Source organism: Triturus cristatus, chromosome 7 (genome assembly GCF_964204655.1).
Source record: "Triturus cristatus chromosome 7, aTriCri1.1, whole genome shotgun sequence".
NCBI classification, from domain to species: domain Eukaryota; kingdom Metazoa; phylum Chordata; class Amphibia; order Caudata; family Salamandridae; genus Triturus; species Triturus cristatus.
Genome location: NC_140590.1, coordinates 769,847,918 through 769,873,966, shown reverse-complemented (window position 1 = coordinate 769,873,966; position 26,049 = coordinate 769,847,918). Strand labels below are relative to the sequence as shown.

Genomic DNA, 26,049 nt, shown 5'->3' with positions numbered 1-26,049 from the left:
ACGGCGCTGTGCTAAAGCAGTCACAGAGCAGTACTTGAAAAAGCAAACAATACTGACAATAAAATTAATAGCATGAAAGGAACAAAAAGTGTAGATACCTGTAGATGTAAAAATAAAAAATTAAAATGGAAATATTGTCGAGACAAAAAGGATATGAAACAATGCTGCAGGCGTGGAGGCAACGGGCACCTAGTATTTAATAAGGCTTGCCCTACTGCTGAACACCATATGTGGAATCTCATTGCACACAAGTGTGCGGGTATAAATGAAGGGGGTTCCAAAGTAGAATGACTGGAAAATGAAGTACTGCAGCCAGGTAGCGACAACACCTATAAATAACATATTGTTCTAAATGTGAGAGGCTGTGTCAATACCAGTACACCAGTATGTCAGATGAATACAGGCGGTGAAGGGTTACAAATTGTAGCTGATTCGAGTATTCCTCAGAGTATCTTTAAAGGGAGATTCATAGGATGGTTAAGAGATATATTAGTGCCATCAAATGTGAACTTTTATGAGTACGGAGGATAACCAACTGAAATGTTAGGTTATCATTCACCTACCTTTAGATTTATAAAACAGAGCAACAATGAACAAGCATTTGCAATGCAATAGGTCTCGCAGTTACACGAGTTAAAGCTATTGGCATTGTAAATGACAATGCCAATAGGCATTGTTATTTGCAATTTCAATAGCTCAAACTCGCGTAAATGCGAGACCTAATGCATTGCAAATGCTTGTTGTTATTGACACAGTCGTAGAAGTATTGGAAACCGCTGTGTCACAAGCTGGAATAAAAATAGAGTTATTATTTAATGGCAGGGCACTGCGTGTACCCTCACTGACACGAGTGCGCTGATTTCGTTTTGAAAATGGTCGCGGGCGGTGTTTGAGCAGGATGCACTCCGCCACGCTCGCGGCAGATGGATACCGTTTCGTGGATCTCTGCTCCCCGTCCCTCGCTGTCTCATGCCATGTGCACCTGCACGAGGCAAGCCACGTGCGTGCAAACAGGTTACGGGGTGATGTCACCTGCTTCTCTGTTTATGCCTATGTGTGGCTGGCATTTGTTCCTGGCGCCGATCCGGTGTCAATCCAGGGGCAGTGAGAAATATTCCTGCAGGTGAAAATGAAACGTCGCGGATGCTGTTGTGTGAACTGCGTTGTGTGGGGCGGGTGGTACTGTTTGCAGTCACAGAGTGCTTTCGGCGTTGGTGTTTAAATAAATATTTACTTCGTTGGAAGCGCACTTAATATTATTTAGACACTATGTCGGGAGCAATTTATAGCTGCCAAGTGCAAATGGCCTCATTTCACGTGTAACGCCACAAGCAAATCCAGTCTTCTTAGCCAGGTAGTTACGCTTTACATGCTGGGATTTTCGAGGGCAACTACGTGTAACAGAATGCAACTTATCATTCGCGTAAGGATTGGTCATTGGTTTTACAGGTGTCAGTGTGTCATTTGGAGCTATGTGCTGCTTCTTGTGCTTTACTTTTGTGAGTATGACTTGTTTCGTTACTGTTTTTGCTTTAACTTGCTTGATGCATTTGTGAGAGAGGCTTGTAATGCAATATGTTAATTATCACGCTAGCCCCTTTCATCTCGTGCCTTCTCACTAATTTGCACAAAGCTGTCACAGTCGGTCAGTCCGGGAGTGAATTCTTCCTTTTGATTTCGCTGACCCTTTTAAACCGCTTCAGCATGGTGAGCTGGTCGCTGCAGAAAAGCCTGCGGGGCAGTGTAACCCGGCGTGTCATTTGTAATCTCCCCATGTGCGAACTCAGTGGAGCTGCAGCTGGTTAAAGGCTTGGGCAGGGCCAGCCATTGGTGGTTAATGAAGGCTGGTGATGATGCCTTTGCAAGCAGAATCAGCCCGCACCGCCAGCTTGTTATGACTTGAAGCTGCGTTTCTAGCTCATTTGTTGCTCTCAAAGAGACCGCGCCCTGACTGAAGGACTGGTCTGGAAACTGCCACCCAAATGAGTACGAACAAGAGGGCTTTAGTGCCTCGTGACTTAGGGCAGTAACACAAGCCATGTACAGGCCGAAACCATATAGGCTGTGGGTATGGGGAGTGGGGGGAGGAAGAAACTATACTGCATGTGGTTAGGGGAGAACGGAAGAAACCACATAGAATGTGGGTGCAGGAGCAAAAGGAAGAAACCAACATAGGATGTGGGTGTATGAGCGAAAGGAAACAAACATGTGGGCTGTGGGGGATGGGGACAAGCCGTATACAGGCCGTGGCTCCTAAGAGGCCATACAGTTTGAGGGTATGGGGGATAAAGAAAACAAGATAAGAACAGCCTTGTTTACAATGGCGCTCTCGGAAGCGCGCGCGCTTGGCGGGGGCGGGGGAGCGGACCCTTTGAAGTGCTCCCAAAAGCGGAGTGCATGGCGGCACGATGCGCGTGATTGTGCGCGTGCTAGCCATGCAATCCGCTTTTTGGGAGCACTTTGAAAAGCCCACAATAGTCTCGCTTTGCGATCGCTTACGCGATAGCAAGGCGAGACCTAAAAATGAGATCTTAGATTGGAAGGACCAATGGAATCTTACTATATTGGACTCAAATAGTAAAGAACAAATACTGGTAGTTGGAGATGGTGAGCAGACAGGAATGGAAATGTTAAAGAATGTACTAGGGTTTTATGCGGAAAGATTGGGCAATGGAAGGCCTTTCAACATTGCATAAAGCTAAAAGAAGTGGTAGAATAAGTTCCTATACCAGGAATAATTCTATCACGGTGAGGGAAGATGTGACACCTAAGCTAGAGAAACTGATGATGTAATTCTAGAGCCTGTTGAATCTGCTGAGTAGTTGGTCATTTGGTCGAGGCACATAAAATATAGGGGAGGTAGTGGAAATAATCGAAGATGCTCGTTCATTCAGAATAGTGTACCTGTTAGCTGCGTATCACCAAGTTCCCCTCAAACTAAATAGGCATTGGTAAAGCCAATAGCCCTCACCTATGCAAGAGCTATTGGATTTGCCAATATCTTTAAGGCATGTTGTACACAAGTGTGGCTGCTGTTCAGCATGGCTAAAGTTAGTGGCATAGAGAAGAGTGGAGTGGAGTGCCGTAGAGTGGAGTGCCATAGAGTGGAGTGGAGTAGAGTGGAGTGCCGTAGAGTGGAGTGGAGTGTTGTAGAGTGGAATGCAGTAGAGTGGAGTAGTGTGGAGGGATGTGGAGTGGCTTAGAGCGGAGAGGAGAGTTGTAGAGTGTCATAGAGTGGAGTGGAGTGTCACAGAGAGTCGGAGTGCCGTAGCGTGCCCAAGAGTGTCACAGAGTGGAGTAGTGTATCATAGAGTAGATTGAATAGGCATAGAGTGGAAGGCCGTACAGTGAAGGGTCGTAGAGTGGAGGCTTGTAGATTGTCATGGAGTAGAGTGGAGAACAGTGGCACAGAGTGGAGAATAGTGGCATAGAGTAGAGTGGCCTAGAGTAGAGTAGGGTGTTGTAGAGTAGAGTAAAGTGGCAGAGTGGAGTTAAGTGGCGTGAAGTGGAGCGGTGCAGAGGAGTATAGTGGCATAGAGTTAAGTGGAGTAAAGTGGCACGGAGTGGAGTCTTGTAGAGTAACGTGTCAGAGTGGAATTGGGTAAGGTGGAGTAGAGGGCCATGAAGAGAAGTAGAGTGGGATAGAGTGGAAGGGCATAGAGTGGAAGATAGTGGAGTGGCCTACAGTAGAGTTGAGTGGAGGGGCATAGAGTGGAGCAGAGTAAAGGGTCGTAGAGTGGATTGTTGTTGTAGAGTGGAGGGGCATGTAGTGAAGTAGAGTGGCACAGAGTAGGGTGGCATAGAGTAGAGTTGCATAAAGTGCAGTAAAGTAGCGTAGAGTGGCCTAGAGTGGAGTATAGTAGAGTGGAATGGAGTATAGTGGCATAGAGTGGAGGATTGTAGAGTAGAGTGGAGGGTCTTGGAGAGAAGTAAAGTGGAGTAGAGAGGCATGGGGTAGAGTGTTGTAGAGCAGATTGGAGTAAAGGGGCGTAGAGTTGACTAAACTGGCATAGAGTGGAGTAAAGTGGCATAGAGTGGAAGGGCATAGAGTAGTATTGTGGAGTGGAGTGTTGTCAAGTGACGCAGAGTAGGATAGGGTGGAGTAGAGGGTCATGGAGTGAAGTAGAGTGGCACAGAGTGGCATACAGTAGAGTGGCAAAGAGTAGAGATGTGTACAGTTGAGTGGCATAGAGTGGGGGGGTCATGGAGTGAAGCAGATTGGAATCGAGTGGCGAAGGATATGATGGCGTGGAGAAGGGTGGCGAAGAGTAGAGTAGCCTGAAGTAGAGCGGCCTAGAGTGGGGTAGAATAGAGTACAGCAGAGTGGAGGAGAGTTTAGTGGGGTGGAGTTTCATAGAGTGAAGGGTCGTAGAGTGGAGGGTTATAGAGTGTGGTAGAGTAGGGTGGCAAGGAGTAGGGTGGTGTACATTTTGGTGGCATTGAACAGAGTGGCCTACAGTAGAGTCGGGTAGGGTGGCCTAGAGTGGAGTTAAGTGACACAGTTTAGTGGAGGGGTGTAAAGTGGAGGGGCGTAGAGTGGAGGGGTGTAGAGTGGAAGGGCATAGATTGAAGTAGAGCGGCATAGAGTGGCGCAGAGTAGAGTGGCATAGAGCAGAGTAAAAAGGTGTGAGTGGAGTAAAGTGGCGGGGTATAGGGTGGAGAAGAGTTTCATATAGAGTGTCAGAGTAGAGGGTCATGGAGTGAAGTAGAGAAGCACAGTCTGGTGCAGAATAGAGTGGCGTGAAGTAGGCTGACGTGGAATAGAGCATACAGCAGAGAGGCATAGAGAAGAGTGTCAAAGTGTCTTGAAGTGGAGTGTTGTAGAATGGACTGACGTAGAGTGAACTGGCGTAGTGTTGAGTGGAGTAAAGTGGAGTGGAGTAAAGTGGAGTGGAGTAGAGTGGAGTGGCGTAGAGTGGAGTGGCATAGAGTGGAGTGGCATAGAGTGGAGTGGCATAGAGTGGAGTGGCATAGAGTGGAGTGGCATAGAGTGGAGTGGCATAGAGTGGCGTGGCATAGAGTGGCGTGGCATAGAGTGGCGTGGCATAGAGTGGCGTGGCATAGAGTGGCGTGGCATAGAGTGGCGTGGCATAGAGTGGCGTGGCATAGAGTGGCGTGGCATAGAGTGGCGTGGCACAGTGGAGTAAAGGGGAATGAGGGGAATAGAGAGGAGAGTGTCATGGAGTTGAGTGGAGGGAGTAGAGGGCTGTAGAGTGCAGTAGAGCGAGTGTCAGGGAGTAGAGTGGAGTGGAGCGCCATGGTGTAGAGTGTCGTAGAGTGGAGTGGCATAGAGTGTCATAAAGTGCAGTGGCATAGAGTCGAGTAGTGTGTTGTAGAGTACAGTGGAGCAAAGTGGAGCAAAGTGGCATAGAGTGGCGTAGAGGCAGTTGCATAGGGTGTAGTAGAGTGTTGTCGAGCAGAGTGGTGTGAGTGGGGTGGCACAGGCTGGGTAGAGTGGAGGGTTGTAGAGTGTCATGGTTTCGAGTGGCGTAGAGGGAAATAGATGGGAGTAGAGTGGCGTAGAATGAGGAGGAGTAGGGAGGAGTACAGAGAAGTAGGGTGACGTAGAGTGGAGGGAAGTGGCACAGAGTGGAGTGATGCAGAGTGGAGTGGCGTAGAATGGAGTGGCATAGAGTGGAGTGGTGTAGAGTGGAGTGGCGGGGCATAGAGAGGAGGGGCATGGAGCGTTGTACAGTGTCCTAGAGTGTTGTAGGAAAGCACCCCTTTTTGACATAAGTCTCCCCAACTTTAGCGTGGCATTTGATGCAATAATGACAGAAGTGCACTGGGTTCCTGCTAACCAGGTCCCCAGTGCCAGTGCCCTTTCCCTAAAACAAGGTACCTGTTGAATTATTCCCCAATTGGCAAGACCTTTAGTTTCTTTGTAAGTTACTAGCAAAGGGTACTGCTGGTACCTAGGGCATGGGTACTAAAGGGGGTCCCTAAGGGCTTCAGTATGTATTGGGCCACCCTAAGGGATTCACCACCAAACTCGCGAAGACTGCCATTGCAGGCTGCGTGAAATAGTGCAGATAAATGTGAAAACACAACATTGTACACACTCTGTGAGCCATGCCCACAAACACTGCATGCAATATATGTAAGTTACACCTATAGAAGGCCCTACTGCACTAAGGCAGGGTGCATCATATGCCATGTGAGGACATATTTGCAGGAGCAGAAATGCCCCTGTGTGGTCAATTGCTAGTTACTACATTTGAACAGGGAAGCCATCTTAAGTATAAGTAGGGGGCACTGGTCATTACGAGTTTCCCAGCTACATGATAGCTTCACTGAAACCTATAGTGTTTGGTATTAAACACCTTATCTTAATAAATCCATACTGATCCCAGTGGGTGATTAAAGATATGCACCCAGAGGTCACAATTGAGGTGCCCCCTGAAAACCTACCAGACTCTTAGTGTGCTGGCTGACTGGTATCATCTAGCCAGCTACCACAGACATGTTTCTGACCCCCTGCGGGTGAGCGCTCTCGGAGGCCAGGAACAATGCCTGCTCCGGAGGAAGGTGTTCACACCTCCTCCAGCAGAATGGCTAGTAAATCTGCGTACCAAGGCCTGGGACTTCAAATCCTCTGACGCTTTTGATATGAGACAACGGCTTCCCCCAGACCTGGAAGATGCCAAACCCTGCCCTAAAGCCCATTTGGCACCAGGACAGGTGGGAAATTTGATATGCCAGCAGGTGTGCTGCACTACCAGGCCACTGAAGTGGGCTGCCTGATGAGCTCCATAAAAGAAGGGCTCCATCATTTTGATTTTGGTGGAATTAGGAACTATGGGACAGGGTTATGCCCACTCCTCACAGGATATGGTCATCTAAGGGGTGTAATGACCCTAGGAATAAGTAGCCCATTGGCTATTACCCTTTACTCCCCTTAATAACCCTGAACTCAGGTTCGACTGACTGAAGAAAGCAGAGGACATAGAATTGAAGAAGAAGCAAGAACTGTGGACTGCTGGTGGAGTTTGGCACCAAACCCTACCTGCCAACCTGCTCCTGTCCGGACAATTGCGACACCACGATTGGTCCTGAAGCTGTGCAGCCTCAAAAAACCTTGGAGGGCCACCAGCACCATGCCATGCCATCAGCACCGCCTTTGAAACAGAGGAGCCACTTCCCTGCAGCCTGAAGGCATCGACCACAACATCAACCGGCATAGCAGCTGCCCAGGAAGAGGTCACTGTGCTCCTAGAGGTCAGATCCGTCTCACCACAAAAGTTGACACCAGGACCAACTGGAGCCACTCTGCACCAATACCGAGGGTACCAGACCTCTTGCAGCAACCAAAGCTTGTTTGAGCCCAATCCAGACTCCAACATCGTAAAGAGCAAGCAGCCGACGAGGGACGACAGCACTGCAGAGGTCAGAACAGAGAGTGGACCAGCTTTCCAGTTTTGCAAAAGACCGATCGCTTCACTCAGGTGTTTTTGCGGCCCACACCCGGGCTAAGCGGTCGGACTTTTGCGACTCCAGCACCAATGGGAGTGCTCCTTAGGGCTTACAACCCCAGTCCCTTTTCCTTTGTCGTTTTCACCCCAGGGGTAAATTATCGTTGCAACATACATCTGATTTCAGACCAGGACGACAAGGATACACATTACTTGCATTTCACGAAACGATTGATGAAGGATATTATCATGGGGTTCTCACTTTGAACCCGCATCTTGATGTGTCACATTTGCCGAATACCTCCTGCAATTACATTTGCCTTGAAGTCCATTCTTATGGACGAAACATGTTGACTGTCTTCACTGCATATTTGTGATGGTTTTCAAAGAAAAGTAAATAATGACAAGAATTATAATTCTGTTTATTGCTGTGGTGCATCTCTACACTTCATATTAACACTTAAATTTGAAATGATTATTATATTTGCATAGACAAACGATAATGTGCGGAAGTTGCATCACATAGTGAATTGATATGTTTTGATGGTATTAAAATATTTGGTACCAGCACACTTAAGAATTACAAAAAATGTGCTTCATTTCTGAAATATCCATACAGATAACTTACAGACATTGAAATTTTGTTGTGTACTAGAAAAAATGCCTTTCCTTTCACACCCCCAGATTGTCAGAAAAATCCTCTTACTTTGAAGTCAAAGAAAGAAAAGTAAACATCAACCTCTCTCTGAAGAGAGAGCCTAACATTTGACCTCTGTGATTGAATGTACAGCAAATGTAACAAGTTAAAAACAAAATCTAAAGGCCTGTGAACCTTTAAAAGGTGTAAAGAGAGTACTGTACTTCCAAGGTGCCATCCTCATGATGAGATGAGAGCAACGAAAGAGTAACTCAATTGCACAGCAGGAAATTTATTAGGAATTTTAGACTATGGGCCTTACAGTAGAGTATACAAAATGTAATTTTGCTGAATAATAAATATATATAATTTGGGACATGAAATCGGAATGAAGAGAGACAAAAAATAACCTTTTGCAGGCGATTAAGGACTCCTCCACAAAAATAAGCACCTTTTAAACCTATTATGGGGTCATGTGGAGTGTTACTAATATTTATGCCATTTTTTCCAGAAAAGACACATTCTAAGAGCAGGTGAATGATGAAAAATAATGCCAAGTTGAATGAACAGATGAGTGTACGAGAGAGCGTCAGTGAAGCTATATGTACAGTATGAAGCTATTTGTATAGTACAAGCCTTAAAGGTTTGAACCCATACAGAAATTCATTATCATGGATGCTAGTGGATAGTGTTTGGTGCCGATCCTTCACAGAAAAGGGAAAGGAATGCTAAGTCACCTTTGTTTCAAGCTCTTTGACCCCAATGGAAAAAATACTCTCTAAAAAAGAAAGAAGCTTTGGCCTGTGAGTGGAGGATGATATATTGTGTATAGTTTGTGAGGAGAAGAGTTCATGTTAAGGTAAATAACCATAAAGCACAAACAAAATACCTTAGGATAGGAATCGTGCTGAAAAGCCTCTGCCAGAGTCACAGGATTGTCCATGCAGTTACAAGATTATTCCAATGATGTGGTGTATGTACCTGGCACTAAACATCATAATCGCGGACTTAAGATATAGTATTCCAAACAAACAGAAGAAAACAAGGAAAAAGAGACGGATGAATGCATGTTGGCAGGGAATAGACTATATCCAAAGAGGAAGATATTTGTAGTCATGAGAAGGACGAATTGTGGAGAAAAATAAATAAATGAGAAGTCACATTTAAGATGGTTGGCCAAGTGAGTTTAAATTGAGTAACGATGAAATAGCATTTAGAAGTTATGGGATGAATGTAATGTTTGCTTTAGAGAAACATAAGATTAGTACTCGCCAAAGTATTAGACCAAAAATAAAATGAATAGTGAATGGAATGACATGCTGGCACACACCACACTAAGACAAGCGTTAGAGACATGTTCTGGCTGAGCTATATATGAGGTTGGAAGGCTTATGCGACGTGAAAATGATGATATATTGCTAAAAAAAACACTTAGGGCCATATGTAGGAAGCCAAATACCGGTCGGTAACTGCCGAAATTCGGTAAATATCCCATTACCGACCGGTATTGAGGCACTTGGGATGTAGGTGGCTGATTTCTGGATTCGGTATTTACCGAATCGGAATTTTAAGAAATCGGTAAAATACCTATTCGGTAAATACCGAATCCAGAAATGCTATGTAGGGGGCACTCAAGTGAGTGCATAATTGGTGTCTGGATTCGTTATTTACCACCAACTACAAGTTGATGGTAAATGACGAATACCTTTAAAAAAGCACTTTTGTGCAATTTGTGAAGTGCCATGTGGCAGACATACATGCCCTTAGGGCATGTATGTGTGCCACATGTGCACACATGCACGAATCAGGGGTGCAACAGTGTGTCAATGTGACACCCTGCCACCCATGATAATGCCTCCCCTATTACCGATTCAGTATTTACCGAATCGGTAATAGTAACTGGCTTCCCATTCATTCCTATGGGCCTCCAGGCCCATAGGAATCAATGGGAAGGGATGCATTATTACCGATTCGGTAAATACCGCTTCATAAATACCGATATTTACCGAATCGGTAATGATTACCGATTAATTTCCTACATACTATTTACCGATTCATAAATACCGAATCGGTAAAATTCGGTATTTATGAATCGGTAAATGTGATGCTATCTACATATGGCCCTTAGTGTCCTCTTTCATGTCACCAGATACCATAGGAAAAGTTAACAATTGACATAGCTGGCCAAATTCAAATAGGAAGCAAAGGGATTAAGTATGCAGTAGTATTAAAGGATATATTTTCCAAATGGTCAGAACTGAAAATAGTTGCAGCAAGAGACACAGACAGTCTTAGAGGTTCTGAAAGGGCTATTTTTAGATGAAGGGACAGACTGTGTTGATTAGTGATTAGGCAGTAAAACTTAAAAAATCCTAGAATGAAGGGATTCCTGTCGGTGATTGGGTTGAGATGATTCCTCTTTTGGAAAGGTTTAACCATGTTATTAAGATAATTATTGACTTGGCAATGGATGGCAGGACAGACTGGGAGGAAGAACTGAGGATTGTGGTAGCATAGATAACTAAAAACAATATTTTAAGATTTGGTCCTTGTGCTGTGCTGAGGTGTAGAGTTGCTATCACTATAGTGAATCCAGGGTGGATGCAACAATCTAAGATTGTAAATTGTCCCTCTGATGAGTAGATGGAAAAGTCTCAGGAAGCATGTAAGAAACCACACAAGAGAAGCATACATGTGGTGGCCATAGAAGTTGCTAAGTACAGTAAAGGGAGATGTTATCTAAGCCTTCTAAACAACCGGAAATGGGGAGGATCCTGTGGGTGGCAAATCACAGGCTAGTTTGGGGATTTCAGAGATGGAGTCCAGTTTCACTTGTGGATTTTGGCTGAATAGCAACGACCTGGACAACTAAAGTGCTGATCTATCAATTCTACCAAAATACTCCAACTGGTTGACCATATTATGGCATGTTGTCAGTGAATAGCATAGAAAGGGATGGTAGGTAAACAATAGTGGAGATAAAGGATGATGCCTAATTGGTGCTGCAAAAAGACTTGGATAATAGAATTCTTTCTATCCAGTTTATACTTGTTTGTTTCAATCAAAGTAAATAACTGATTCAGGATATAGCATTTACAGAAATTATGAACCTTCGAATCCTTAGGGTATATGTTACTGGTTTCCATAAATATCACCTTTTCTGATGTCTTATTAAGTAATGGGGAAAAACAGTTGGATTTGATTACCAGGCCTTTGTTTGCCCACAGAAAATTATGGCAGTTTTAACATGCTGAAATGTAATAGGGGTACAAACGTATTGCACCAGTAATTACCAGGTGTGATAAAAAGTGTACCACTTATAAATGAAATCTCTGCACAAAGAGGTGTTTGCAAAGGGATTGCAATTTTATGCAGAACTCACAATCAGGCTCTCAGATGTTTTAAAGAAGCAATGTTTGGTTTGCTCGCTTCTTCCCTTTGTCTAGATAGAGGGCTTGTGACTGTCTGGAGGTCCTCAAAAAGAGTAAGTGTTCAGGATGTACAAGAACTTTACAGTTGAGCTGGCAAAAATCCTTCCAGAGGCGTTGCTTCTAGAACTGCTACGCAAGTGAGCCTGCAACTTCCCTGGCCTCCCAGAGAGTCAGGCTACCCTTATGCAATGTCAAAGAGACACTATGGAGTTTACTTTTAACCCTAGGTCTTGGAGTTGTGCCCCATTAGCGGTTATGTTGCCATGATACTAGAACCATTAGAACCAAGCCTTTAGCTTGGCAAGGTTCACCTTAAACCTAAACTCCAATTCCCAGCTTGGACCTGGCGAAACCTTTGGGTCTAGTAGGTGCCCCCAATTCTATTGGTGCCCTACAAAACCACATCTATTTTGTGAGTGAAAGGTTTCTGGATAATGGCCCCTGAAGATTGGTAGTGCCGTTGGGAGCCTTGTGAGTTTTGAGCATCACTCCAACACTTTATCTCCCTTTAAAGCTTTTAAGGAACCAGATTGGCCTTTAATTGCTTTTAACTCTCAGCTGTGTCCAACTGAACACAGACTAGCAGATCCCAGTAACCCTTCAACCACAACTGAAAAACTGCAAGGCACTTTTCGTTGGCATCCAGTTGTCTACATACGGATGTATGACGTTACAACGCATACATTTACATCGCGGTGCATTACATCGCGGTTTTTACAATGCAAGTCGTTACAACGACTTGCGTTGGAGGGCGCTGGACTTAGGAGTAGTATAATTTACTATTCCAACTCCAGTCTACGTACAGTAGGGAAGGTGTTGGATAGTAAATTATACTATTCCTTGTCCTAGAGCGCCATCAGCGCAAGTCGTTGTAACGACTTGCGTTGTAAAAACCGCGATGTAATGGCATCGCGATGTAATCCCCGCGTTGTAAACGATGTTTCCCATACATACTTTCGTTAGACACTTGTTAGACACTCGGCATATACAAGAGCTGGAATTGATGAAGAACCCACCCTGCTCTGCACAATGTGTCCTCCAAGTGATTAATGTACAGGGTAAATAAAAATGGGGCAATCATACACCCTTGTCTGACCCATGCTTCTCCTTAAAAAAGTCAGTGCAGCGGACGTCTAAATTGTATCTTACAGCCGCTGACTACTCCTTGTCCAAATCATGTAAAAAAAAACCTATTTTGTCAACCCTCAGATCAAGCATAATATTCCATAAGTAATACCTATTAACCCTGTTGAAGGCGGACAATAAGTCCATGAACGCCATGTGAAGGGAGCCTTGCTTGGCCACTGTATATTTTGCAAATATAAACATTGGTCAAGTGCGCTTCATCCTGGCCTGAAACCATATTGAAGGTCAGACAGAATAATCTTAACTTCCACCAAGGACATAAGCCTTCATAGCACCACTCGCCCCACTACCTTTACGACAGTCATATAGAGAAATAGACCTGTATCAACCGGAAATACTCTTTCTTCCCCTTCTTGAAGACAGGTATAATTATGGACTGATTCCAGGATGTAGGGATACCTTCTTTAATAGCAGCATTAACAGAGTAGCTAAGTCAGAAGGCACCCCATCAGGACTTGGCACTATGTTCTTGGATAAATAAGAAATAGCTTCACTCACTTCCTCTAGCTGAAACTCAATTTAAAACAGGCCCTGATTAATCATATACTCCTTGTCAAAAGACTCACTACCCGATGTCACATAGATTACTTCAAAGTGTTTGATCCAGCTCTCTGCGGATATATGGGAACAAATAGATCCTTAGTCATCAACAGCAAAAATAGCATGATTTAGTAGCTCCCAAAAGAAGGGTTATGTTTAAGGGTACTCTGTTTAAAAGGGGGTGTCGGACCTTCTGCTTACGATCATTTTTTTCTCTCTTTGATATCTGCTTTGTATTTCTGGTGTCACGCCGCAATTTCAATTCTTGATCTGGGTGTGTCCTTGAAGGCCTTCATTAAGTCATGATGCACCCATGAAGACTTACAATCAAACCATCTACACAGAGTCTTTTTTAGGATGTGGGCCAGGAAGTGTTGTAGAAGTAGAGACCTGGGTACAAATCGTCTTTAAGACGCTAAGATAGCAATGGGATTTGTGGCCACATCCAGACAGATTTCAAAATCTTGGCCACAAGGAATTAGCAAATTGGATTAAAAAAAATTCTACTATCACCCTATTCCATTTTAGTGTATGACCTTGATAACAGACCGTCATTAAATTGCAGGCAAGCTGTCCATAACAACTATCGCCTCCACTTTAGTCCCACGCCAATGTGAGATCTAGCAGGTTATGATCGCTTTGATGGCTCCGTACAACATTAAAAGGCTTCATTGGCTTTGCAAGAGGGGTTGAAACAACACCACAGAGAAATGAGGAAGAGACCAGTTCCCTCTTCTAGGGGTCAGCCAGTCATTCCACTGACTAGGAGAGGATGGATATTCGCAAAGTTGGGAGGCATCTGGTTGAACTCAAATAGTCATTACTACTAGGCTCAAGTGCCTTCAGGAACGGGAACGCTTTACAGGCTTTGTAGGACCCTTTGTCCTCTCCCAAGGACCATCACCCAGTGGGCTCCTACTGGGCCCTGCCAACAGACCACCAAGGGGCAGGCCTATTGTTGCAGCTTCAGCAACTTCCGCTAGAACATGGCAGGGTGTGTGCGCCAGAGTGTGTGTCCTCCTATGGCGGTCCTGGTGAAGTGAGCAGGCCAGAAACTGCTTTTTCAATTGCGGTCATTCTGATCTTACATTTATCAAATGGCTCCTTCACTAAAACTTCAAGCTTACACTACAAATGATTTATAAAAGGCTCTAACAAATTCAAGTCAGCTCCGACAACAGTCCCTTTTCCCACACTACCCCAGTTATAGCAATAACCCCTCCACAACCTTTGGGATGATGTCCTTCCATTGAGCTCCCATGAGGAGGAGACAAGGAGGATGTCAAAAAGTGTTGAGGTGAAGCCTGTGCACTCCAGAGTATTTGTTGATGACTGAGGACCCTCAGCAGCCTATAAGAAGCATACCGTGTGGGATGTTCCAGTTGTCTTCAGTCAAACTCATTCTCTGTTTAGTGGTCTGTGCAAAATCTTTCGACAGAACGGGCATTCTGTAACTGAGAGGCTTTCAAGTCGACAAAGTGAAGACCAGCATGTGGGTCTTTCTGTGATTTTAGATACCCACAGTATGCTTATTTCAGAAAAACTAGAGGTTGCATCTCATCATTTCTATAGCGCCTCATACTCCACAAGAGGCACCAAAGCACTTTTTGGATGGTCAGGAAAAAAAAGCAATATCAGTGAAGAGTATATGATCAAGATGATAAGTTAAAGGGTAATTTCTACACTGAAGGTTTTTTGAACATTAAATGTTGCACAATACAAAATCCCAAAACCACCCAGCCATTTTATTTTTTCATACATAACTTGTGTCACTTTTTTTAACTAATATTTGAAAGTTAGTACTTAGCCGCAGCCATCTTTCTCCCTGCTTGCTATTCTGGGACACATCTCAAATGATGGGCAACAGTTACTTTGTGACTAAAAGAATGCATTGGCATGACTGTTCAGCATTAAGTAGCAAAGTAAAATTTCGCTTTTCCACCTGAAATGTGTAAGGAGGGAAATATGCCCAGAATGGTATGCATGAGCCTCCCATATTTACCAGGCTCTGTGTGCCAACCATTCAGACTTTAAGATCGCAAAGGAGGTCCTTAAGTGTACATAATAGAGCATTACATCCAGCAACTTGAGGTCACTCATCTATTCGTCTCCCCCAATCATACCTCATCTCTCATGTAAACGCAGACTGGCAAGAACTCATGGCACAATTCCTCCATACGGTGTCTGAAAAACAAAGAGAAAATGAAAACTCTTAAGCAACTCAAAGTGTACAACAAAAGGACACTAAAGCAGGAGCTTTATGGGCCAAAATAGGGTCAGGGCTAAGTAAAAAACCAGGTCTTCAGTTTCCTGAAGAATTCAAGACCTGAGGAGGAGGTTCTGATGGCAGAGGCAGCTCGCGCTAGGCTTTAGGAGATAGAAGACGAAACGACTGCCGGATGTTCTTTTGCTTATTTAAGGGGTGTGTGTAATAAAGAGTCCACCTGAGCAGCATTGTCTAATAGGTTTGTGGAGGTTTATGCAGTTGTTGAGGTACGTGGGGCTAGTGTTGTACAAGGCTTGTTATGTATGTGTGAGGAGTTTAAAGAGTGCTCGTTTGTAGATTGGGAGCCAGTGGAGATTTTTGAGGGGCAGGGTGACGCAAGTGAAAGTGGGAAGTTGAGGGTGAGCCTGGCTACTGAGTTTTGTATGGTCTGGAGTCTTCTGCTCAGTGGAGCGTTTATTCTAGCATAAAGTGCATTGCCTTAGTCCAGTTTGCAGTTGATGATGGCTTGGGTGACGGTCCTGCGAGCTTTATGGGCCAAGATAGGGTCAGGACTAGGTAAAAAACCAGGTCTTCAGTTTCCTGAAGAATTCAAGAACTGAGGAGGAGGTTCTGATGGCAGAGGCAGCTCACGCTAGGCTTTAGGAGATAGCAGAAGGAACGACTGCCGGATGTTCTTTTGCTTATTTAAGTAGGTGTGTGTAATAAGGAGTCCAACTGAGCAGCATTGTCTAATAGGTTTGTGGAGGTTTATGCAGTTGTTGAGGTACGTGGGGCTAGTGTTGTACAAGGCTTGTTATGTATGTGTGAGGAGTTTAAAGAGTGCTCGTTTGTAGATTGGGAGCCAGTGGAGATTTTTGAGGGGCAGGGTGATGCAAGTGAAAGTGGGAAGTTGAGGGTGAGCCTGGCTACTGAGTTTTGTATGGTCTGGAGTCTTCTGCTCAGTGGAGCGTTTATTCTAGCATAAAGTGTGTTGCCTTAGTCCAGTTTGCAGTTGATGATGGCTTGGGTGACGGTCCTGCGAGTGTTGGTGGGGAGCCATTTGAAGATCTTCTTGAGCATCTTGGGTGTGTGGAAGCAGAAAACAGAAGCAATGTTTACCTGCCCAGTCATTGCGAGTTGTCATATGCTCTTGACTGGGTTGCTGGGAGGACTGTGGGTCCAAGTTCGGCAGGCCACTAGTGGCGTCCCAGAGGGAGGTGTCTAGCCAAGGACTACTACTTCCAGCTTGTCTGTGCTTTGCTGAGGCATTTGGTTTTCATCCATACAATGGCTTTGGTCATGTAGGCTGAGGAATTGGTCCAGAGGTGTGGCGTCTTGTTGGAGATGGAGCGTATGAGCTGGGTTTCATTAACATAGGATATAATTGTGATTTTGTGGACACGAATGATTCTGGAGACTGGGGTCATGTATCCTTTAAACAGAGTGGGGCTGAACGTGGAACCTTGTGGAACTCCACAGATGAGACCGATGGCATCCAAGGTGTAGGGGCCGGGAAGACCGACTGGATGCAGCCGGTCAGGAAGGAGCAAATCCAGTAAAGTGCTGGACCTGGGATGCTGGCTTCGTGCAGTGATTGGATAAGGATATATGAATGAGGTGCGAGACTGTGTCGAAGGCTGCGGAAAGATCCAGTAGGATGAGGACTGTCTCTGAACTGTGCTTTCGGCCAAAATCAGAACTGAGTGGTGTAGAGGAGGTGGTTATCAAAGAAGCGAGCAGCTAGGATTTTTTTTTTTTGCTTCAAAATTGACTTGTTTATTTATAGATAATTTCAGTTATTGAAAACAATATATTTGACATATTCCACGTAATTAACCAACAATTTGTTTTCATTTTAGTTACTAGTAATTATTTCAGGAGCAACATTTTTCAAAAACTTTATTTACTGAGTCAAATTATACAAGCAGTGTTCATATCGGGCTGGTTAAATCATAACAGTATAAATAGAACATCTGAATAAAGTGACGAGGAATGTAACAGAAATCACAGATATCTTAACAGGTCTCACATCGAATGGCACAGCATACAACAGATGCACATATTGAGAAGCAGGCTGTCACCACATACACATATTATCTTATGTCACCGGGAGTCCTCTTGATTAGGATCTGTAAGGAGCGTAACCAGGAAGGATTCAAGGGGGTGGGCTATTAGCCACCCCTATTGTCTCACCCATCTCCTTGTTCACTAGGTACACTTGATACGGACCCGAAAAGCTCTTGGGATGAGACCTCTGAGGTAATAAATCCCCATACAAATCCGCTTGAGTATTACAGTAGACCATGTCTGTGTGCCAATCCTGCAGAGTTGGGGCAGGCCCTCTTGCCCAGCACATCACAACACGGCGCTTAGCTAGGAGTAGTCCCATAGCTACCAATTTCCTTACATTCCTATTTCCAGCTTTATCAAATCCCAGTAATGCAAGCAAGGGGTCAAGCTCCAAAGAAAAGCCAGTGATGGTCCCTAGCTTATGGAATACAGTTTCCCAAAAAGTTAAGACCGCTGGGCAAATCCACGCCGTGTGTATAAAGTCAGCCTCTTGTGCACCACAACGCCGACATTCGAGTCCCACAACTCATATCTATACAACCTTTCCGGGGTATAATATACTCATATATTTAAAGTGCACGAGTCGGTGTCTACCGTTTAAAGAGAATCCCTTGGTCATAGCGCAGCAGTATTGCCGGCACTCATCAATATTCCTTTCAGTATCTGTCTGCCATTCAAGCCGTGCCTTAGTCAAAGCAGGCCTCCTGCGTGAAAGCACAGATGTTCGACACCAATTTCACAGCAGTAATTGATTGTATAAGGGCGGAGAGCGCTAGCATTTCTGGGGGCTCCTGCAAGCCTTCTCCCAATGTATCTCATAGTGCATGATAGACTGCAGTACTGGAAGCAAATGGCTTTGATGATTGAGTCGTTCACGATCTGAGTGAGGGTTCTCTAAGTTAAAAAATGACATCAAGACCTTGAGCAGAAAGATGACACCATAGGGCTAGGAACAAGAGGAAATTTAGACCATGGTGGCCTCACATGAAGAATAATATTTCCCTATAGTACAAATCTGAGCATAAAACCAAGTTTAGGCAGTCAAACTTTTATTTTTGCATTTAGTCACATTCATCTTGGTGCCAGTTTCCATATCTAGCTATATTTCCATTAGCTATATTATTCTATTGTTACATTGCACTTCTTTCTACGTCCTTCAGACTCTCTCACCAGGGCAGCACTGGCCTACCAGAGGCACCAGGCATTTCGGTGGGCTGGCAGGATGGGGGTCAGTTTCACTGTCAGTGGGGGGCGATTTTTTTACAGAGGACCTGTCGGCCACGTTCCTACTAGCAGAGCTTCTTATTTTGTTCAATATAGGTTTTATTGCATTCAATAAACAAGAACAGGAGTCAAAAGGAAAAGAAAAAAAAGTGGTACATACATTAGCCCTATATTAGGTTAACAAGCATAAAGTACATTAACACACTTTTTAAGACAACAATACTACAATGTTGATGATGTGAATCAACAAAATCTTTTATGTGCAAGGGTGGTTCCACCATTAAGGCACAATGTTGTTCCAATGTTGTTGCCCCCCCTGTATTTGTGACCCCTTGCCACCTGTATTAAGTGGTTTATTTTCAGCCAGATGGGCCGGTTTGCGGGTGCCTTAACTTCCTGTCCATGAGCGTGGGTGGCAGTTGTGCTACATTAACACCAAGCAGGCTCAAATGAATCACTCACTTTTTAGGTCTCGCCTGAGCCAGCGCATGCACTGCTCTGGCGAGACATTTAGTGAGTGGGCTTTAAAAAGCCGACCACAGCTTTTTGTGTGGCATAGAGCGTACGGTTACGCGCACAGTTACGAGCAGAGGCGCCATCTGGCTTTCCTCTCGCTCTCCCAAGCGCGCGCTCGCGCTTCAATGCCCTTCCCCCACCACAGAGCGCGTCTCGCAGCCGCAGGTCTTGTTGTATTCTACGAGTAGCAAGGCATCCCGAGGTCAGTCTTGAAATAATAAGCGCGGCTAACAGACCGCCCTTTTAAAAGCCCAATTAAAGAATGTGCAACGGATACATGCCAACAGACCAGATTACGGTTAGACTCGATTTTTTTAAACCAAAAATTTGATTTCTTTTAGGTGTTTTCCAACTCATTGAAATTCCCTCTACTTTAATGCTAGTCATTTGAAAAACATCAATTCCCTCAACTTATTTTTAAAATCTCCCTCTCGCCAGGTTTAAAATGTTGGCATGTACGGCTGTGTTTCCACTCCATAAAGTACATACGTTGCCTTCCCAAACAGAACAGGTCCTGTCCCAGAGTTCCCTACATACATCATGGGAATAATCAGTCTGTGATATGAAAGGACATTCGTCCTCCTGCGATTATACTACAGACGACTAGACAGATGCGCTGCATACTTAAATGCATCAGTATATACATCTTTAGTAGCAGTGTAGACATTTAAAAAAGCGCGTCTCTATACTTAATACAACCGCTGACCACTGTGTTTACGTGTACTTTTCTGCACATAAACCGTGTTTCTCCCAGGCGTGGACCGAAAAAAATTAAAGCTGTGGTTAGACACCGCTCATCTCTTATTAACGAATACGGCTAAGGGAAATTTATTGAATGGAACGTTTAAGTGTGCCTCCTAATTTCTGCCCGGGTGGCCTCGATCCAGATGGTAGTAGCACAGGAATTTACCCCAAATATTCATGCGTAATATCCGCATATCTGAGGGGGAACTCCTTAAAGATGTGTTTGAAAATGAGCGCACCTTGCAACGTTTGAAAGGAACGTGGCATTTTTTGTGGCAAACATTCATATTTGGTCAGTAAAACAGCATTGCAGAGGAGCTGGCAAAAAACTCCCACTGCTGATCCGGACTTGCGCAAGGATTCACGAAGAGCAGCTACGGTATCTGGTGAACGGAAGCCCCATTGGAAGCAGGAGCTGCTATGCTACACCGCCGCCGTAGAGCTCTGCTTGCAAATGGGGACGAGGGAGGGAGGGAGAGTTGAAGACGGAGACTGAACACGGCAGACTCCCCGGCCACTGCAAACAGCGCCCTGATAGCCCCTCCCCGGGCACCTACATTCTTTTTAACGTCTGCGAGGGGCCTTGAAAGCGCCCACTACCACATTCCATTTTCTAACGTCGCTTTTCCTGATAATTAACTGTCAAGAAGTTGCAACATTTTGCTCAGCCGCACTGTATTCGTACATCTATGTCTGCCCCGAGGGCCCTTGCCCCTTGGGTCTCTCCCCGCCCCCTCCAGCTAGACTTGGGTGTAGTGAGACGGCTTCTCGATTTGCGTCGAGGCGCTAAGCGCCGTTTTCGAAACCGATGGCATTTTCAGTCAAAACAATGGTTGGCACATGCGCAGAGCACCGTGCCGTTTGGCTTTACACACCGAAGTAGGACAGCATGGGCCACGGGCGGGATAAAAAAAACACTGTCCCTCCCACCCGACTCGTACCTTATTTGCCACCCCAGGTCCCATGTGCCACGCATGGGCCACCTCAACAGCATGTCAGGCCACAGGTATATCATAAGGGCTACAGGTGCGCTGTTTTTCTGTGACTTGCATTTGAGCGACCCTGTCTGTATTTCGGTTGTGGAACAGTTGGAATATCTTCGTTTCATAAGATGAATGGCGAAGATGTGGATACTGGGGACCAATCCCCGTCATTATTATATTCTTTTCACAGATGCAGGCACTAGCAATGGTCGTGCTTTTTTGAACAGGGAGGCGAAAGCAAACAGGTTATACGCCCCTGTGACTGGTTGGTGGCTGGTATGTGGGCCCATAGCTCCAAATAGGTAATATACCTGAGTTCAGAGTCATGGCATTCTTTCCGTGATTAATTGTGAATATACATATGAGTTTTTATTGGGGACATCCCGTTGAACTAACTAAGCTGTATGGTGTCTCTTTGTGTTCGTCAGTCCTTTTTATTGTTATGTGTCCAGGGAGGTGATCTTTGACCTCTATTGCCCTGATGAATTTGCCACAAACTAATTGGCAATGAAGCATGTTGGCCGTCATTAACAAGGTATTCAACATGCTGTGTTTTTAAACAGTGGGATAGACTCCTAATAAGAATAAAAAGTATATTTGGGAGTCTAACCCCTTCTTTGTCTTTGTTGGTACATTGTTTGTGTTCCTGTTGTCACAATACACATTTCTTTTGTTGTGTGTTTGTATTTCCTTGCACTGGACACTTCACTTTTTTTTATGAGAAAGCTATCAATGATGAAATAAACGTGGGCAAGCTGGTGAGAACCAACCAGTAGCTCCTCTGGTGGTGCACACGTGAGATACTTTCTCTTCCTTTACACATTTTTCTAACCTACTTTTTTTTCTGATATTGAGGGTGTGTGTAGAGTGAGCAAAGTTGTTTAATTAATCTGTGGACTGACCTTACACTTTCTTGTTTCCATCTTTTCTGTTGTCTTTGAAATTTTAAATATTGGTAGAGAACTGGATGGGGTTATACCATATGATTCAATGCGTTGAATCGTGCAACAAATTACATTTGATTGTGCCAAGCATAAGTTTCAGAAAGGACGAGCTCGGAGTCCAAGCTGCGGTGCACCTAATGTCCTGCTACTAACTCTTTGCTTGACCAGCCTTCGCAGACTGGCAGTGCATAGACGTGGGCCGTCTCACTCATGACCCACCTCGGGCAGATCTGCTCTCCAATATAGTGTAATGAGTGTGCATTTGATTGAGCATTCATAGCGGGCTCTGGATGTAGGCCCTGCACAAGTCCTTACACCACTGAACCAACAGCGTATGGTCTTCAGTATTAAACAGCACACTGTGAGTGATGGGTCTGGCCTGTAGCCAGTCTCTCTGCAACTGAACTGGATGTGTTTGGCCGTGCGCAGCAGGGACTGAACTAAGTGCTCAACTTGTTACAAGAAACCAACCCCCAATGTGCATGGCCAAGGCCCTGTGCTCTACATGCTGACCTGCCGTGTGCAACAGAGGATGAGTGCAGGCGAGGGCCATTGTGTTGACTGAGTTCAGGTTTGTAAGCCTGAACTCCATCAAGGCCAGATATGTTCTGAACTAGTTCGGGAACCCAAAGCTGGGCTCATGAACTCTGCATTAAAATTAGCCCTTTTTTTTACTTTTAGGGAGGTCCTTCTAGGAGCCTCCCACATGGGCCTTGCGATTAAGCATTCTTGCCTCCTTATGTACCCTTTTATTTTAGTTTTTCATGTTGTTGGGACTAAGCTGTGCATACTATAATGGTGCCTGCAACAGAAATGTTCCTACTGCAGCCTGCCGATCAGAGAGCCCGGACAGCAGGGTCTGTATTTTAAATGTGCACTGGAGGACAGGAACATTGCTCCCCCTCATCCAATGGGTTTAGTTTATTTTTTTACATTTTTGATCTTTCCGATAGATCCCAAATTTGGATGAGAGAGCTGATTACTCCAAAAAGACTGAATGGTGGTACACCAAACCAAACAGTCAATATTCTAAACCTTCTAGTACATAGTATTGGGTTGAAGAGATGAGATCTCAGGGTGTGATTGAAGGATATACTATTTGTATAATACACACAATACAGAAATATACTCTGTGCACACGGTGTAGGGAACGTTTGAAAATAATTACTGTATGTTTGAACTTCACATGTATTATGCATTAGATAAAAGTTCAGTTTAACTGTCATTCTGTGCTTCACCTTTCTATTTGTGCTATCTCATTATAACTCACCTCTCTTCTTATCTTATTTCTCTCTAGACCTTGCCCCTCGGGTTGGCACCTTTCTTACCAGCCTACATTTAAAACTGCATGCTAGGCCTCTAAAAACAAGCATTGGCATAGCCAATAGGTCTCGCCTTTGGGACCTTATAAGTTTTTAGCCATGCAACAGTTGATGTTATTGCACCAAGGATATTGCGCTGCATAACTAAATACTCCCTAACGCGAGACCTATTGGCTATGCCAAAGCTTATTAAATGAAGTGTGCATGCATTTCTCTGACCTGCTTGACGTGCAAACTGAGGCCTCACTCTACCTGCGCAATTAGTGAGCTGGCGGAATCACAGCTGTAGCCGCCCGGTCTCCTAAGGAGTGCTTGTTCTGCCTGTCCCAGCCTATCCTGGTGCTGCTTTTATCCTGTTTACTAACAAACAGCTCGTGAGCAGTGTTTGGATTGGTTCAGGGGACATTAATATGCCTCTAGGACTGCAAGTGAGGCAGCGCAGAATGCAAGGCTCAGGTCAAGAGAACATGGCCAGTCACTGCATGGCTTCAATATGAAGCCATGCAGTGATTGGCCATTTCCTGTGTCTTTTTATCTTCCCTCTCTATGCTCAGCACCAGCAATGGCATTGAGCACAAACCGTTATGATTTAAAATGTACCTCAATATAGGCTTGGGTAGTCACCTAACCTGTCACCTACATTTACTGTGCCATTGTACTACATAACTGGTTTGTGGTGACCTTTTACCTATTTAGGTGCTGCATAAATGTTGTGTGGTTTTCTACGAAAACTAACCTCATTTATTATGCATGAGGATTTTCAGAATCACAGAAGGACTACCATATTCTACATCTTCTGGAATAGAACTATGTATAAGGGTCATCCCTTTCGTCCTCCTCGGCCGACATGAGACAGCAAGGTAGACCCTGAGGGTACCTTTTGGGTATATAAACACCATATCTTTCCTGGGACGGGAAGAGGAGAAAGACTTCCATGCCGACACGAGACGCTGAGGTTCCTGCATGCAGATACTCAAGCATGCAGTGGTCTGACATCCCTTGCGGAGTGTCCATTCGAAACCAAGATGGTGTCCTTCATTCTCTCACACCAGGTAATGGGGTTGGTTCTTTCCTAGGGGGGGGATTCTTGGCTTTACACCTCCATACAGGCTAGGTACATTTAGGTACATCTAGTTGGAGTTAGCATCGTAGGAGTACGTATTTTTCCTGCCATATATCTAAATACCGGCATATATCTATTGTTTTAGAACTATGGTAGAAATCTACCATACATTTATTCTGTTGGTGCTTATAATCATTTATATCTGGTTCCATCTTAAGGTTGTTGCAGAACACATTTTATACTAGAATGACGCTGGCTCAATAAATGATTATTGAAAAAATCCCCATAGTTTATTCTGTGTATCTCTCTGAGACAAAGTGAGCACGAGTGACTGAGCGAAAAGTACTGTACTATTTCTACGATCCCTGAGGGGTCAAGGTTGTCATGTTAGACAGTTGCCCAAAACTATTTTCTCCTTGGTAAGAGGAGTTCATAGTGGCCCTGTGAGCTAGCTGGTTCACAGGCGAACAAATCCGGTGGAGGTCTCTGGAATCAGTCTGGACACCAATCCCACAGTTTATGTTGTCTAAACACGCAGATCCTATATAGATTTATAGGAACTACATGACTGAACGAGGAAGTGTAAAAAATGGTTATTAGAACCTGACCTCGGCTGACCTGATCCAAACCACACCCAACGCCATCTCGGTCGGACTGGCTTCGCTCTCACAATGTAACACTCATCCCCAAATTTTAAGCCTCACAACTTTTAAAAGGCACCAGCCGCCACTGCCTATTTGCAAATACCTGAGTTATACACATCGAGTCATTATATTGGGAGCCACATATATCATAACCGAAAAAATAAAAGCTAATCAAGTAAATTAAATAATAAAAAGCTTAAAGGAGGATAAAAGAAAAGAGAGCACATGGATGAAGTCAGAATAGGGTTATTGCTTGCTTTGATTCACTAAACAATAAAGAGAGATCTTTTAAGGATTGGATATACCTAGGAGACAACACAATTTTAACTTGATTATCAGTGAGGAGTATCATTTTAATCTGTTTATAGGCCTGATTTACTTCATAGTGCTTTGGGGTTACTTGAATTGGATATAGTGTTTGAGATGGTGTTATCCGTGCTTCTTATAAAACAAACCCAGGACCACCAAGTATGGTAGGATAAGTTTTTTGAAGTCTTTCCATTCACATAGTGTCATTTTGATACCTATTGTAAGTAATAGATCTATAAGAAAAAGATCTGCATCAGTAAGGGTGTTAAGCGGCATACTATACAATGAGAGTGGGATATGGGTGTGAAATATCCCACCTATGGTTTTACTTAATTGATCCCAAAAAGAATACAACAGCACATGTTCTAAGTCAGCAGTTTCTTTGGCACAAGTCCAACAGGAGAAAGACTCCGTAATCCCACCTGGATCATCTTCAAGGAGTCCAGAAGCAGCAGTTCAATGCCCATTATTTACATTGGATATGTAAGGGTGAAATTTTATTCTTAGGTTCATTAGTCTAGATTTTAGTCCATATGGATTAATATTAAATGAGTTGAATATATTACTCCATTTATCAGTTATTAATTCATGTATATTGGTGTCTTGTAGTATAGCACCACCTGGCCACATGACCCAGTTTAGCTACATTCTTCAAGAAGCCATGCAATCCGTCTCTTTTGGACGGAGTTATCCATCAGTATGAGTTGTATCTTGGATCGTAAGAATACCCAACTTTGCCTAATAGTCCCATAAGTGTTTTTTCCATTAATTTTAACCTTGGGGTTAAGCCACAGGCATGATTATCTTGGAACTTTTCAGTCTATTAAGAAATCTGCGGGCCAACAACAAGATAGCCTT

The 26,049-nt window shown here is 44.3% G+C and overlaps 1 protein-coding gene across 1 annotated transcript in view; it reads right to left on the bottom strand.

Moving 5' to 3' along the window:
• Window positions 1-26,049, bottom strand: part of ASPSCR1 (ASPSCR1 tether for SLC2A4, UBX domain containing) — an 837,953-nt gene that overhangs the window by 640,298 nt on the left and 171,606 nt on the right. Inside the window, exon 5 of the mRNA XM_085617557.1 lies at window positions 15,290-15,350. Within this exon, the coding sequence (XP_085473683.1) occupies window positions 15,290-15,350 (61 nt within the window). The remainder of the gene's footprint in view (window positions 1-15,289; window positions 15,351-26,049) is intronic.